General features: G+C 36.9%; 4 protein-coding genes across 9 annotated transcripts; 2 read left to right on the plus strand and 2 right to left on the minus strand.

The window, feature by feature from the left end:
* LOC135146140 (2-aminoethanethiol dioxygenase-like) lies at positions 1-1,690 on the plus strand. 2 transcript variants are annotated; one of them, XM_064078289.1, is made up of 9 exons: positions 1-112; positions 206-228; positions 308-363; positions 467-533; positions 583-730; positions 1,044-1,202; positions 1,258-1,320; positions 1,388-1,477; positions 1,532-1,690. In XM_064078289.1, the coding sequence occupies exons 3-9, from the start codon at positions 308-310 to the stop codon at positions 1,552-1,554; spliced, it is 606 nt and encodes a 201-aa protein (XP_063934359.1). In that variant the 5' UTR covers positions 1-112; positions 206-228; the 3' UTR covers positions 1,555-1,690. The 2 variants fall into 2 exon arrangements, with proteins under 2 accessions (XP_063934359.1, XP_063934358.1); XM_064078288.1 differs by having other exon boundaries at positions 1-228.
* Positions 1,691-4,857: 3,167 nt separating this feature from the next.
* Positions 4,858-6,754, minus strand: LOC135146098 (tubulin polyglutamylase TTLL6-like). The gene is made up of 11 exons (XM_064078241.1): positions 6,556-6,754; positions 6,403-6,496; positions 6,265-6,335; positions 6,102-6,205; positions 5,918-6,043; positions 5,803-5,865; positions 5,631-5,745; positions 5,452-5,568; positions 5,287-5,389; positions 5,105-5,239; positions 4,858-5,044 (listed from the first exon to the last, which is right to left on the minus strand). Exons 1-11 carry the CDS (start codon positions 6,752-6,754, stop codon positions 4,858-4,860), a joined length of 1,314 nt encoding a protein of 437 aa, XP_063934311.1.
* Positions 6,722-8,882, minus strand: LOC135146125 (glycosyltransferase 8 domain-containing protein 1-like). Its single transcript, XM_064078273.1, has 12 exons — positions 8,806-8,882; positions 8,613-8,753; positions 8,458-8,541; positions 8,187-8,385; positions 8,080-8,119; positions 7,913-8,021; positions 7,749-7,862; positions 7,622-7,699; positions 7,462-7,538; positions 7,278-7,412; positions 7,089-7,220; positions 6,722-7,032 (listed from the first exon to the last, which is right to left on the minus strand). The coding sequence occupies exons 1-12, from the start codon at positions 8,844-8,846 to the stop codon at positions 6,782-6,784; spliced, it is 1,401 nt and encodes a 466-aa protein (XP_063934343.1). The 5' UTR covers positions 8,847-8,882; the 3' UTR covers positions 6,722-6,781.
* Positions 8,883-9,883: 1,001 nt separating this feature from the next.
* On the plus strand, positions 9,884-12,656 carry LOC135146133 (probable CDP-diacylglycerol--glycerol-3-phosphate 3-phosphatidyltransferase). 5 transcript variants are annotated; one of them, XR_010283685.1, is made up of 14 exons: positions 9,884-9,988; positions 10,041-10,118; positions 10,215-10,347; positions 10,443-10,569; positions 10,624-10,894; positions 10,950-11,005; positions 11,064-11,154; positions 11,209-11,275; positions 11,329-11,411; positions 11,465-11,732; positions 11,791-11,873; positions 11,935-11,991; positions 12,045-12,176; positions 12,242-12,656. XR_010283685.1 is itself a non-coding variant. In XM_064078280.1 (14 exons), the coding sequence occupies exons 1-13, from the start codon at positions 9,902-9,904 to the stop codon at positions 12,102-12,104; spliced, it is 1,461 nt and encodes a 486-aa protein (XP_063934350.1). In that variant the 5' UTR covers positions 9,884-9,901; the 3' UTR covers positions 12,105-12,135; positions 12,191-12,656. The 5 variants fall into 5 exon arrangements, 4 of the variants coding, with proteins under 4 accessions (XP_063934350.1, XP_063934351.1, XP_063934352.1 ...); XM_064078280.1 differs by having other exon boundaries at positions 12,045-12,135; positions 12,191-12,656; XM_064078281.1 differs by having other exon boundaries at positions 11,465-11,617; positions 11,666-11,732; positions 12,045-12,656.
* Positions 12,657-12,967: the final 311 nt, after the last annotated feature.

Below are 12,967 nucleotides of genomic sequence, written 5' to 3' on the forward strand. Positions count from 1 at the left end.
CCATGGCGTTTGCTCTCCTTCAGGCACGGGGTGTATTTTCCTTTTTAACCGATTCTTGCTTATAGCGGTTATTATAAACCTTAAAACTGTGGGAAGGCGACGTGCTATTTATGTAAGATGCTTGCCCTTGAGAAAGATTCTATTTTGTATAGGCTAATATTCCAAGCTAATGCTTTTTTTTCCACTTTCACACCCACAACTGAAGCTTGTAACGAACTTGAAAATCTTGTAGCTTCTTATATAGCGAATGATATATTATTCTTTATGTTAGTTTTTATTTATCACTAATCTTATACCGCATTATAAGATGAGAAAAGCAACTTGCAAGGATCTATTTATAACTTTAAACCGGGTTCAAAAGAGGTAGTATATTTTTTGTATACACGATCATTCCACGCATTTTCTTTAAAATATATTTTAAATATATCTAATTTACAGCTATTAAACATCTATTGGTTTTATAAAGGCCACCTATTTCCTACTCTTCGATAGTTGAAACGCAAAATTTTTCTATGGGAATTTTTTATTTGAAGGTTTTTTTTATTTTGTCACTGTTGTATAATTTTCTTTCTTTGTTTATAGGAGGGTTACCAGATCCCCCTCCATGACCACCCAGGAATGACTGTTTTTAGTAAAGTTATGCACGGTAGAGTTCACGTTCGATCTTTTACCTGGAAAGAAAAAGATGTTTCAAATAAGCCCTCTACCTTTATAACAACCGAAAAAGACGGTTCTTAATTACCTTATTTATATCAATTTTGGCGGTTTCATTTTCTATACTTCGTTAGAATTTTATAGGTTATTTAATATTTATTTTCACGGGAGCTTAAATAAATGCTTGCTAGTTGCAGTTAATCTTTTCCATGTACGCTATATTACGATATTATAGGAGGGGTCTGAGTTAGCCTTTCCGGTGGCTATAATACTCAGCGCTCTTCCTTTAGTGGTTATAACTCGTTTAACTATATTCAATATTGTTAGAGGAAAAGTATTGTTTTAACTTTTGTGTTCAGTAGCTAGTACGCTTCTACGAATTTTATTAGGTATGCTTCTCCGCGAGGCCGTTGTTATTGGTGATTATGTAATTAATTCTTCGGACGAAAATTGTTTGTTAAAGATAAGCCCCTTCTCTGCGAATTTGCACGCTATCACCGCTATTTCAGATTGTTGCTTTCTCGATATACTGGGCCCGCCTTACAAAGGTGCCAGTTTTATGTGGTTGTATTTGTACTGCAAATTGTGCTTGGCTCCTCATAGTTGGAGAGCGCGATTGTCATTACTACGAGGAGATTGAATTAGTCTCTGGTGGCCAGCCGGACGGTAGCATTTGTAGAACTGATTTCATTGTGCCCGCCCGCAGTAAGCACGGCTCTCGTGTTTTTACCAGATAAGACGTCTGTTTATTTAGCCGAATTGGAAGAAAATGGTTATTATTGCGCCTGTGTTCCTTATTCCGGCCCAAAAATTGGGATAACGGGTTACTGTTAATAAGCCGAAGCAGTGTATACGTTTGCGATATTGCATCTTTTAGATGACATCCGCTTGTTTTCTTAGAAGAGCATGGAGTCAGGGTACCTTGATTACTTTAGTTGGAGGTAGCCTTGTTACCACGTATGATAAAATAAAAAAATTAGCGGCACTCAATGATAAAGCCTATCTGCCTATCTTCCTCTGTATATCCCTCTTTAAGGCGTACTTCATAATAAATTTTCAAAAAATATAACAATCGTTGTACTAAAACTTGCTACAACAGAAGTCTTTTACGAGATTTGATCGCTTTGAAGCTAATTTGAATTAGTTTAGTCAGGTATGTATAAAATAGTGGAACGAGGCTAAATTCTGAGTACCTTTTCTTATAAATAAAGAGATTTGCAGCAACAGGTAGTACTTTAAACACTTTACCAGTATTTTAGGGTTTTATAAACTTATCAATAGATGATTGCTTTAAAAAAGCACAGTTGAAGGGTACTATAAACTTTCTTAGTTCACAATTCTTGAAAGATACGTTTTCTTTGCAGTGGAGTTTAAAAAAGGCCTTAAGAAAATCGTGGTGGGTGACGACGGCAATATTTCTTTCAGGGCGCATCTGTGTGTTTAGAGTAGGCAACGGTCGACTTGGAGGTACATAACATCACAGAGCCCGTCTAACCCGGAGCCACTCAAGAAAGAGTAGCGCTCGACGACGCAGTGATTCGATCCCCTCTCTTACTTTCGGTTTCCACGTTTCGTCGTTCTCCTGTAAGTATGGAGGGTGCCCATCTATTTGCAATTGTTTAAGTTAAATTATTACGCTCTCGAGAAGATCGAACGCAACGGAAGGATAGAGCTGCTCTAGCTGCGCTAACGGTGATCTTCGATCGCAAGGATGGACGCCGTGTCTCTCTCTGACAAGCTCAAGGGCCACTATTTGGACGTTACTTAAAAATCAAGCTTATTAGCTAGATTAAAGTTAAATCAGACTGCGAATAAAAAAAATATAAGCCATACAGATCGCCAAAAAGTCCAACAGCTGTCTGAATGGCGCGCTTCAGCGGAGAAGTAACTACTAACTCACATTCAATGACCTGTTAATACAGCCGAATATAACAAAGTAGGCTCCTTAGCTAGCGCATAGTAAGATTTGAGAAAATTTATTCTAACGCGTAGAAATCCGAAGAAATAGTAGTTTATTTATTACTTAAGTTAGAATGGAAATTTAGTATTACAATAAGCATATATAAACTTAAATGAAATTATAAATAAGATTTAGGTTTAAACTTTAGTTTAGTTAAGGTTTACGAGGGGGCCTGTATCCACTCAACTTTATAGGCTACCTTCGATTTTAGTCTAGTTTTTAAAATAGAGACTTGTGCATAACCATGCTCATTTAATTCGGCATCCATATAATTATAGGATAGATAGGCAACGCGACCTAACTATAGTAAAAGAAAAAGATAATTTCCTCTTAAAAAAAAGATGAGTTAATCTTCTCCCTTTCTGGAGGCTTCGTTATGGTAACCTTCAGCGTGTCTAACAAAATATACGTTTTTAGGGACGTTCATATATTAGCTTATTGTCTTTAACAGTTACGCGCCTTTCCGCAAATATGTTGACTTAAAACTTTACATGCGACTAAGCACTCTCTCGGTAAGAACTCCAAATCTGCTAAGCGGTCAGATGAGCGCTCATCTCCACCGCAGTTTTTGTCTTCTGTAAAAGGATTTAATTAACCAATAAACATAAAACTAATAACGTAAGTTAATAAGTTAATACTTCGGAGTCTTTGTAAGCCTATCATGGCATCAGTCTTCGTAATATTAGACTGCTCTGGCCTCTCCTGTTCATTAAAACAAAGTAAGTGTTTGATAAATTTTAGTGTGCAAAGCTATCGATATAATATGAATAAAAATTATTTCTTAGAAAGTGTAAAAGTATATAAACTGTATTCAACAAGTCAATCAGAAATTTAAAGAAGTATACTTTTAACATTAGCTACGATGTTCTGGGATCCCTACTTGCAATAATTAAAGTTAACTCTTCTGATGCTAATTATTAGTTTTTTTTTTAATAAAACCATTTGAAAAGGATTTGTGCTCTACTTAGTCCCCACGCCGTGATTACGTTACCGCTTTAAAAGAGTACAACCCGTTAGCGATAAACTAAAGTAGTTAAAGGAGGAATTTCAGTTTTTTTTTAAAGGACCTAGCTTATTATACTGGGCGTTAAAAAATTAACTCAATAATTGAAACTAGTATAACATTAAAAAGTGAGTAAATCCACATTTTTATTTTAACTATTTTATAAAACACGTTACCTACGCCATATACTTAGAGTGGCTTTTCTTCGAATATGTAAATAATAGTTGTGTACAACAGTATGCGCCGGAGGCTTAAATAAGTTTGCGAGTAAAGGAATATAAACAACTCTTTGCAAGACCTCAAGCGATTTAAATTCGTGCCAAGTTTATGAGGCTTAAAGTGTAGTGGATAGTTTTGTGTTCGTTTTTAAGGGGAAGTTATTTATACTCAAGAAATTATAAAGTGCCTCAGGGAAGTTTAAGACTTATCTTTGCCAAATTTTATCCTGATCTATAAAGCATGAAATCCTAAATTAGTACTTAAATTACGTATCTACTAGTTGGAAGCATCTTTAAAAGAACTTTGTCTAGTTATATTGTAAAAAAAAAAAAGGGTTAATTCGTTTCGTTGCAATGTGCTCAGTTCCACGGTACGATTGTACATACTATTGTAAAATAAAAAGTAACACAAGTAGTTTCAAAGGCAAGGTTTCGACTTATATGCCGTTTGCGAACCCTATCAGTAAATAATCCACAGCCAAGAGGTGCTATGAATGATCTTAGCTCTTCCAAATTGGTTTTAATATTTAAGACGTTATTTAATAAAAGTTACAAAAAATGTAACGGACTTCGCAATCGACTCTATTCGGTAAGCGCTAATATAATCCTCTACCATCCGCTTTAATCGCAATAAAATCTGATCAAGCAGTATCTCTTGCCTTATATAAAGAAAAATTAGGCTGTAGCTAAATAAACCCGATAAGCTATCACGCTCAGCCCTCGTGAGTAGTAATACCCCTTTAGAAATATATACAGGTAACCACTTGCGCTCAACTTAAGATTATGCAGTTTGCGCTCGACTTACAGAGTTTCCCGCAAAAGTCTAACAACAATAGAAATTAAAATGAAACACGGGACTGATGGTTGAGTGCAACACTTTTGCTTTTATTAATTAAAGTTCTCAAGTGTTTTAAAATTTTTTGCTTACTAAAAAAATAAGCACCATCAAGGTATGGTGGGCTCCCTGCAAAAGAAAACTTTCACTTGACTTAGTAGGTAGCATTTATTCAAAAAAAAAGCGTCTATTCATGGCTTTTTGTATCCTTTTTTGTATCCTTTTTACTTTTAAAGTAAAGAACTTCATTTTGCATTTCAAAGGAGAAGTAATCAGTGAAAATGTCATAAGCGGTTGAAGCATGGCCTTCTACAAAGCTCAACTTATAAGATTTTTCTAAAAGTATTCTCCGGTCTAAAGAAGGATAAACAAGTCTGCTCGATATATATATGAAAATTAAATTTGGACCCCAATCTATAGAGAGCACAGTAAACCTAAATGCACCCGAATGCGCTAGTTCATTGGCCAGTCTCAATACTAAACGTTTTACGGCCGGGACTAAGCATAACGAGGTCATTTCCGCTGAAGCACACAAAAAGTTATACCGCCGTTCGATAGCTTTCTGGTACCTGCAAATGATGAAATAGGCTAGCTAATTAGAGTATAACCACTTTACGCTTCATTATATCCGAGAACGCCGGTTAAAAACAAGTAGTCACCGTAAATTTCGTGTAATAAACGTTCATCAAAGCTGTCTTGAAGTTCTTTGCGATCCAAGTCTACAGTTATATAAATGTTTACAGAGACAAATTGAATACTGTTATTCTTAGGAAAGAAAAACCCAAATCAAAGTCTATATCAAAAAGGTGAGGGTTCAGCTTTGAATCATAGGCGACGTTAAAAACCAAAAGTTGATTGGCGATACCACAAACAATAGGAAGCTCTTTCGAAGTACAACCTACACTCGGAGCGAAAATATTTTTATAAAATGCTTTGTGAAACTTTCCCCATAAGGAAGACCGAGTTTATCAGTAAAGGTCAGCACACCGCGGACAACGAGATTCTCGGTGTTTTTCCATATACTGGCCCATTGATGACAGCCAACAACACCGGGGAGATCGTCAAAAGTCTTCCACTGGATCCCGTGCAGTGAGACAAATAATATTGAAAGGTGACCATAAAACCAGTCAACCATTGTAAATTCCTCTCCGCGGAATCTACGCTTCCTCGTGCCAGTGTAACGAGCAATTTTAATCTTGGAATAGTTCGTTAATTTCTTAAAGACGAGTGAAGTAAGCAAGGCAAACCTGGCCAGATGTGTGAACATATATTCTTAACGGGTTCACTGAGGTGATCAGAACGAAGATACGTAGAAGAATTTTTCTTTTATTGAATAGAAAAGGGGCGCTTATGTCTTCTTGAACAACACTTTTCTTAAAGCGAAATATATATATTTAAACAGCCTGGCTACGAAGATTAAATGCAACTCGCCTCGCGATACCCTGAAAAAAAATTTTTTACTTCAGAGAAGTTTTGGAAAAGGCGAGTTTGTAAAACGGCGGATTTCACACATGGCCTTCCAATCCATCTTTTTTCTTAAAATGAAGAGACGAAGTGTCAGTGCAATACTGAGGAAATTATATTAGTTTCCTACTCGAATCAAACTGTTCCTTGCGAAATTGGTTGTACTGCTCCGGCAAGACATAGCAAGTCAAAAGGCCTTGACTTTGTAAAACCGAAACAATTTCTCACGAAGAGTTGCGACAAAGCAAAGGGACACACCGTAGGACACCTGTAGTTTGGGTAAGCTCGTATAAAACGCTGGACATTTCTGCAGTGTCTATCCCTTCGAAAGTTTTCCTCCCATTCGCCCCTTGTAAGGTTCACTGCAAAAAATTGTTAGCTATATACAGTTGATGTAGCGCTATCAACCGGGAAGGTAAACCTCGCTGTTTAGCCGCATCCACGCCATCATATTGAAAGCTGAGCGCTTTTAATATCTCAGAAAGCTTATTTTGTTTTCCAACCCAAAAAAGTTGCCAGAGAGAGTGGTTATAACTGCCACTAAAAGAGTCAACAGGAATAAAGCTAATGTTCCAGGTTTCAAAAATTTCTATAATAAGGGAAACTTTAGATAAATTCATAAGCTGAAACTCGAGAAGTAAATTGGGTCACACAGGCAATCCGAGTGTAGAGTTCGATGTGTTTATCCCCTGGCTAATAAAGTAGTTGCTGCCTCTTATTTTTAAGCGGCGAGCCTCACTCCTACAACTAGTCCTGGTTGAGCTGCAGGCCTCGAGCATAAACGACAGTTGGTCGTCGATCAACAAGGAAGACAACCATTTTCTATGCAGATGAGGGGTAAACTCGTCCTGGACATCTTCAAAGCCCCAAGTAAGTAGGGTAGCAGACTCTTTGCTGGCTAGTGGTTTTTGTAGAACGAGGGGGAAAAGAACCGCATCTACTGAAACAATATACCATACGAAGAGTATCTCGCCCAATAGCTGTAGTACTCTTGGATGCGATTACGGCGCCAAGGTTTGCGAGGGCCGTTATAATGTAATAAATTTGCTTTAAGTATTGTTTCCTGGTTAATGCCTTCCTTGTGGCCTATTGCAAGAGGAACTGATAATACCATTCTGGACAGGCACAAGGGGTAGGCAGAACCCAAGTGACGAACATTCCAAGACTTATTGATTTCTTCGTAGTTTTTATAGAAAACTAAAAGTAGGGGCGGTTGTGAACCAAACTTATAGATGGGCTTTTCCAAATTCAGTTCCAGCCAGCTGTAGATCTTTTCACCTAAAGCAAATGCTGACTATTATATCTCAAAAGCTGAGTAGTCTCTCACTTATGTTTTGGGCAGCCCACTGCTTCAAGTTGATGACCAGTACACCAGCGTTAAAATAAGGAGTATTCCAGTCAATTCTGACCTCAGAGCAATAAATAGTTAGTTAAGCTCGCTTTGATATTGATTATTATTGAAGTTATGGAATGTTAAAAAAATAAACCCGGGAATGGTGGTATCCAGTATAAATTTTTTGTACGTCTCATCTTTAAAACCAGAAACAGCAGCTATCACATGGTTACTAGCAAATAGAGTGTTTGACTTCCTCTTATTAAAAAAAAAGAGAAAACCCATTCTTCCTAAGATACTCATCATATAGAAATGCAATATCTCCTTGAACAATAGTATCCGGATCGAGATATATAACTTTGTGGACTTCTGGAAGAAGAGACACGAGTTGAAATCTAAATATCTAATAGAGGATATATAGACAGCAACAGAGTTAAATACGTACCTTATAAAATTCATAGAGCTATCCAAATTTTGAGGACCAACCCAAACTTTATGTTTAGGGACCGAGACCAAATTATAAGGAATTAAATAAAAGTTCGGCCCTTTATTAACTGTAAGAGGAAAAAAAAGCTATCCTGCTTGAAATATTGGGAAGAGTAAGAATCATACCCCTTAAAGTGTTGTTGTAAGCCATAAAATTTTCAAACGACTAAAAAAATAATAAACATCAGAGAGAAACAATCAGATAATACAATATCATAATAAGTGTTATATACTCGTCTTATATATACGATGCTGTTATCATATTCATTTCTCAAGAGTTTTTCTACTCGGAACAGCATAACCTCCTCAATAATTAAATAAAGATGTAAACGTGAATGCGGTAGCGCTGTATTCTGTAGCAAAGAATTAATGCAAGCAAAAGCAGGTTTTATATATGATTTTCCGAAAGCTATTACAACGGCAACTCCAATTCTATTTAACAAGTATATTAAAATATCTTTAGATTTATGAATGCTGAAGCTTCAATAAAACTAAGTACGCGACCTTCCTTTATTTTTTTCGGAGTCAAGTGGTGGGCCTTTTTTTAAGTTTTTTACAAAAATTAAGGGTGATAACGTCATATATAAACTAAATAATATACATTTTAATACATTATTTTCAAAACAGCATACTGAGGGGGTTAGTAATTATAGAACAACCTTTTAAGCGCAAAAAAGGCGAAAACGTAAAAAACAAAGATTAATATCTTCTTCATTATTAAACAATTTATACATCTTATTTTTAAACTTATGGAGCTTTTCTTCCCCACTTGCTTATAAATCTTTAATCCTGGATAGCGACTTCACATTAAAATTAGTTACTGTTTAGCTAGGAGATACCAAGCTCTCATACCCAGAAACGTCAGCATTTAGTTTAGTTTTAAAAGGTAACATGTCCTAATAATTACTAGTCAAGATAATATTAATCTAAAATACAAAAGAGTAGGAGTTTTGGAAAGATAACGCGATAACAACAGAACTGTAAATCGTATATTTCTTATCTGGATAAGATCTTGTTCAACATGCATGAGGGCTTAGGGGTAACAAACGCTGGCGGGAATATCCTTTTTTTCCCCTCTCCTTCAAGGCTTAAATTATTTTTAAAGTGCTTCAATTACTGTTAATAAGTTCTCCAGAGGCATTAAAACATTTTTATCATTTAAACAGAATATATACTGTAAATAACTTTGTTTAAGACCTAAAGGTCTTTGTTCGTATCTGCTGCTTGCAAAGCGGAGTTTAACTAAATGTATTGGTTGTGCCCGTAATTAAAAAGTCGTATGCCTAAAATATCCGACGCAAGATTGTTTCATAATTGATTTTACGTCCTGAATTTTAACTTTGGCGTGATAATCTACTTTAAGTTTCACCTAGTGACCGGCAAAATAAAATTTTCCACTATTTCTCTACCGCATTGCTTCTTCTCCGGTCTCATCCTACTATATTTAATTTTAAAAATTACTGTATTCACTTTAAAAGCGTAGAATTTTACAAACTTGTGCTTTGTTTCCTCTGCGTATACGCCGGCAAATTACAACTAGCTTTGAGTCCCACTATATACGGATACCATGGGAGCACTCCCTCGAGGCTGCCAGCAGAGGTTACCAATCTTTAATTTTTGTCTTTCTCTGACCTCCAGCAAAACGAATATTGCTATTTGCTGAAGCTAGCCAGGATAGAAAGACGTCAATGCTATTAAATGAAAGTATAAAAGTTGCATTTAGAAAGGCATTACTCTTTCAAAAATAAGTAAAAGCATCTAGTCTCAACTGCATTCTTAGCACTAAATAAGGTTGAAGTTTCGAGTATTTTCCCCTTTAGAACTGCGCAAGTTCAACTTAGACTGAAAGGAATTGGTGCCCTCTTCTTATTTAAGTACTTGTTTTTTGTGTGAGCTCGTGACGAGTGTGATGAACTTGCGCGAAGTTGTAACAAAGGTGCTGGGCTCAATGAAGAGCCCCGGTCCATGTATTCCTTTGTCTTCAAAAAAAATTAGATTTTTATACCAACCATGTCAATTCTTTGAAACCTTACGGGTTTCTAGTTTTCACAATATTTTAAGGACTTAATCTATTTTTGAATGTTTAGAAAGGTATTCAAAACTCCAAACGTCGGATTACTTTGGCGTCTCTGTATTTAGGAGACGGCCCGATGGAAACTATACTGGTTTTACTAATTATAAATATTTGCTTGTAAATATTATTTTTACCTAGCTTTATTTACTACTTTATCCAAGTATATTCAATGCTTTACCCTTTCAAGGTCACGGACTTATGTAACGCAGCACGACGAGGAATTAAGATAAATGTTTTACTGGATTTTTTCAGGGGTACTCGCGGCCTTGTAAATTCGGCTTCTTTATTGGCACCACTTACTGCTTTTCAAAAAGTAAATGGTATTTTCTTATATTTGTACCTATACCCATTTGATACTCTGTAAACTAACTTTGAAGCTACTACTATGTATGCTCTTACTTTAAATTACCTTTAGTTAGATTTTTTCGCACACCGGAAATGTCGACAACTCTTATGAAGCTGCTTCCCTTTAGAGTCAACGAAGTAATTGGACTACAGCATATGAAAATATATTCTTTCGATGATGATCTTCTTTTAACGGGGTTTTATCTGCTTGGCCTAATTTTTGGTTTTTCTAACAATATTATTGTTTATAGCGCAAACTTAAGTCAATCATACTTTACTGCTCGGAAGGACAGATACATTTTGTTTGTAAAGCACCCACAGTTAAATAATTTCTACACGGAATTAGTGGAGTTGGTGATGAGTATTTCATTCCGCCTTAGCATAGCTCGGTGCGGTTTTTTAAGTACAGTTCCAGGTAAATACTTCTTAAGGGCTGCCACTTATTATCGGCATGGAAATTATACGGCAGGTTTGGTGAAGTGGGAGCTTTTGCCGCCGCAGGGGAGCCTCGGTGGCTCCTCGGTTCTTTCGCTTCATATACACTACTTTGTGATACACCAGTCACCCACCCTTATAGCAGCCAGGCGATTATAAATCTTATGTAAAGACTGTTCTTTTGACTTATCTCGATAGGTATCTATGATTTGCTACTCTCATTCCTTGCAATATTTGTTATATTAATCTTTCATAGAAAAAGTCTTGAACACAGTCTTGAATCGTGCAAGGACTCTGACTCGGTGGCGCTTCCTTTACTTCAAACAAAAGCATTGGGCATAAGCCAGGTAGGTTGTTAACGAGCGAGTTTGGCAGGCTTCAATAGCCTTAACTTTCGTTAGGACTACGAGGCGCTTACTACCATGTTTTCTTTGCTTAGCCCCTACTCCTCTGTGGTCCTTTCTACTGGTACCCTTTTCTCTCCGTGTAATCTTCAGCCCCCCACTGTTATTGTGACACAGCTTACTTCAATTTGCCCGAAGAATTGCAAACTTTATTAATCCGTTCACCAGCCTGCACTGCCGTAGTGACCGCAGCGCCTCAGGTTCAGCCCGCTGCTATACTTTTTCGTGGTCACCACTCTCACGCTGTACCCAGGCAAACAGTTTCCATGAATCAGGAGGGCTTTCGTCTTGGATTCCTCTAATATACTCGTCTTTGCTGAAAGGGTTTTATCAGAAAACGTTGACTTCCTGCGGTCGAGTAAAACTTTATGAGTATTTTGCTGAGAAAACTACTTTTCATTGCAAGGTTTTGCAAAATTCTGCGTTTTTATTGCTTGTTAATATCCCAGCGAAGGGTTTCTGGGCGGAACTAGGCTCAGGAAATCCCATCGCTATAAGCTTTATAGGATCTTCTAATTATGGTCTGCAATTCACAACTTGTTGCTTCCCTTGCAGCGTTTCCATTGCTAATTTCTGTAGGTCACAGGTCTATTCATCGCGATTTAGAAGCGCAACTTCTTATGATTACCAAAAATCCTAAACTCCAGCGTAGTTTGAAAAAAGTTCCCTTTTTTCCTGTGAGAGTGCGGGGTTTTGTGTCTGTCAACTGCTTTTATTGTGCAGGAGAAAAAACTCCTTTTCCAAAGTACCACGCCAGTCGATGAAAAAACTTTTTCCAAGGTTCTATCTCTTTAGCACTTATCAACTGTGTATTACCCTGTTACTACTTTTAGGCCGACAGAAGGACTTTTTGGGCGGACTTGGCGGCCCCTCTCATATACACTTTTTTATGACTTGCTTGCTGCGACGGACTTTTTCTCTATAGTTTAATGGACTTCGTCTACCTCTAAACAGATGTCTTCTACGTATTTTCTTTTAGCATACTTAAACCCAATGGAGACTGCGCTCCTCTTTTCCCTTATGTTCATAGCGTCTCATGTTTGTGCGAACTCTAATGCGTTATGCCCAAATACTTAAGACTGCTGAGTTGGCCGCTGTTATTCCTGCCTATTCTTACGCTTAGTTTCTACTTTTCTTACTGCTGTGCTAGTCTTCTTCGCTTGGCCTTTCTTTGTTGCTCCATTATAACTCAATTTTAAGTTACTTACTTTACAGACTCTGCCTTATGTCCTTTGCTATGTATCTCCTATTGTGCCTTGTTAACGCACAGCTCCTTGTAGCAGTTTTACTTTTCTTTTAATATCTACTCTCTTGTTTTACGGCTGCTTATTACCATTCACACTCCATCCTCATTATCCTTTTACCGACTTTCTATTTTTTACCTTACACTATAAGAGATGAGTGGAGTCGAAAGTCAGCCGATTCAACCTTTATAATGATGCTCGTGTTGGTACCCATAATAAACTTTTTATTAATGAGGCAGCGTTCGAATATTGTGAGTAAAATTAAGCGTAAGAAACTTTTGTTACTATAAGCCGGGGAGCGTTTACAAGAGGATGGAGCTAACATCCCTTGATGATTGTATATGTTCATTACGCCAGCCTTTTGTTAATAAATGTGCAAACGTGCTTTACTGGCCGTATATACTCGCCTGTGTTACTCGAAAGTTAAAAGGTCACGGTGTACACGGCATGGCTCGGCAGAATCTCGAATATTTTTACTTTTAACTGAAAGAGGATTGTATAATGAAAAATCT

This window comes from Zophobas morio, unplaced genomic scaffold (assembly GCF_036711695.1).
Source record: "Zophobas morio isolate AGI-343-1 ecotype UQ-CSIRO unplaced genomic scaffold, CSIRO_AGI_Zmor_V1 ptg000213l, whole genome shotgun sequence".
Classification (NCBI taxonomy): Eukaryota; Metazoa; Arthropoda; class Insecta; order Coleoptera; family Tenebrionidae; genus Zophobas; species Zophobas morio.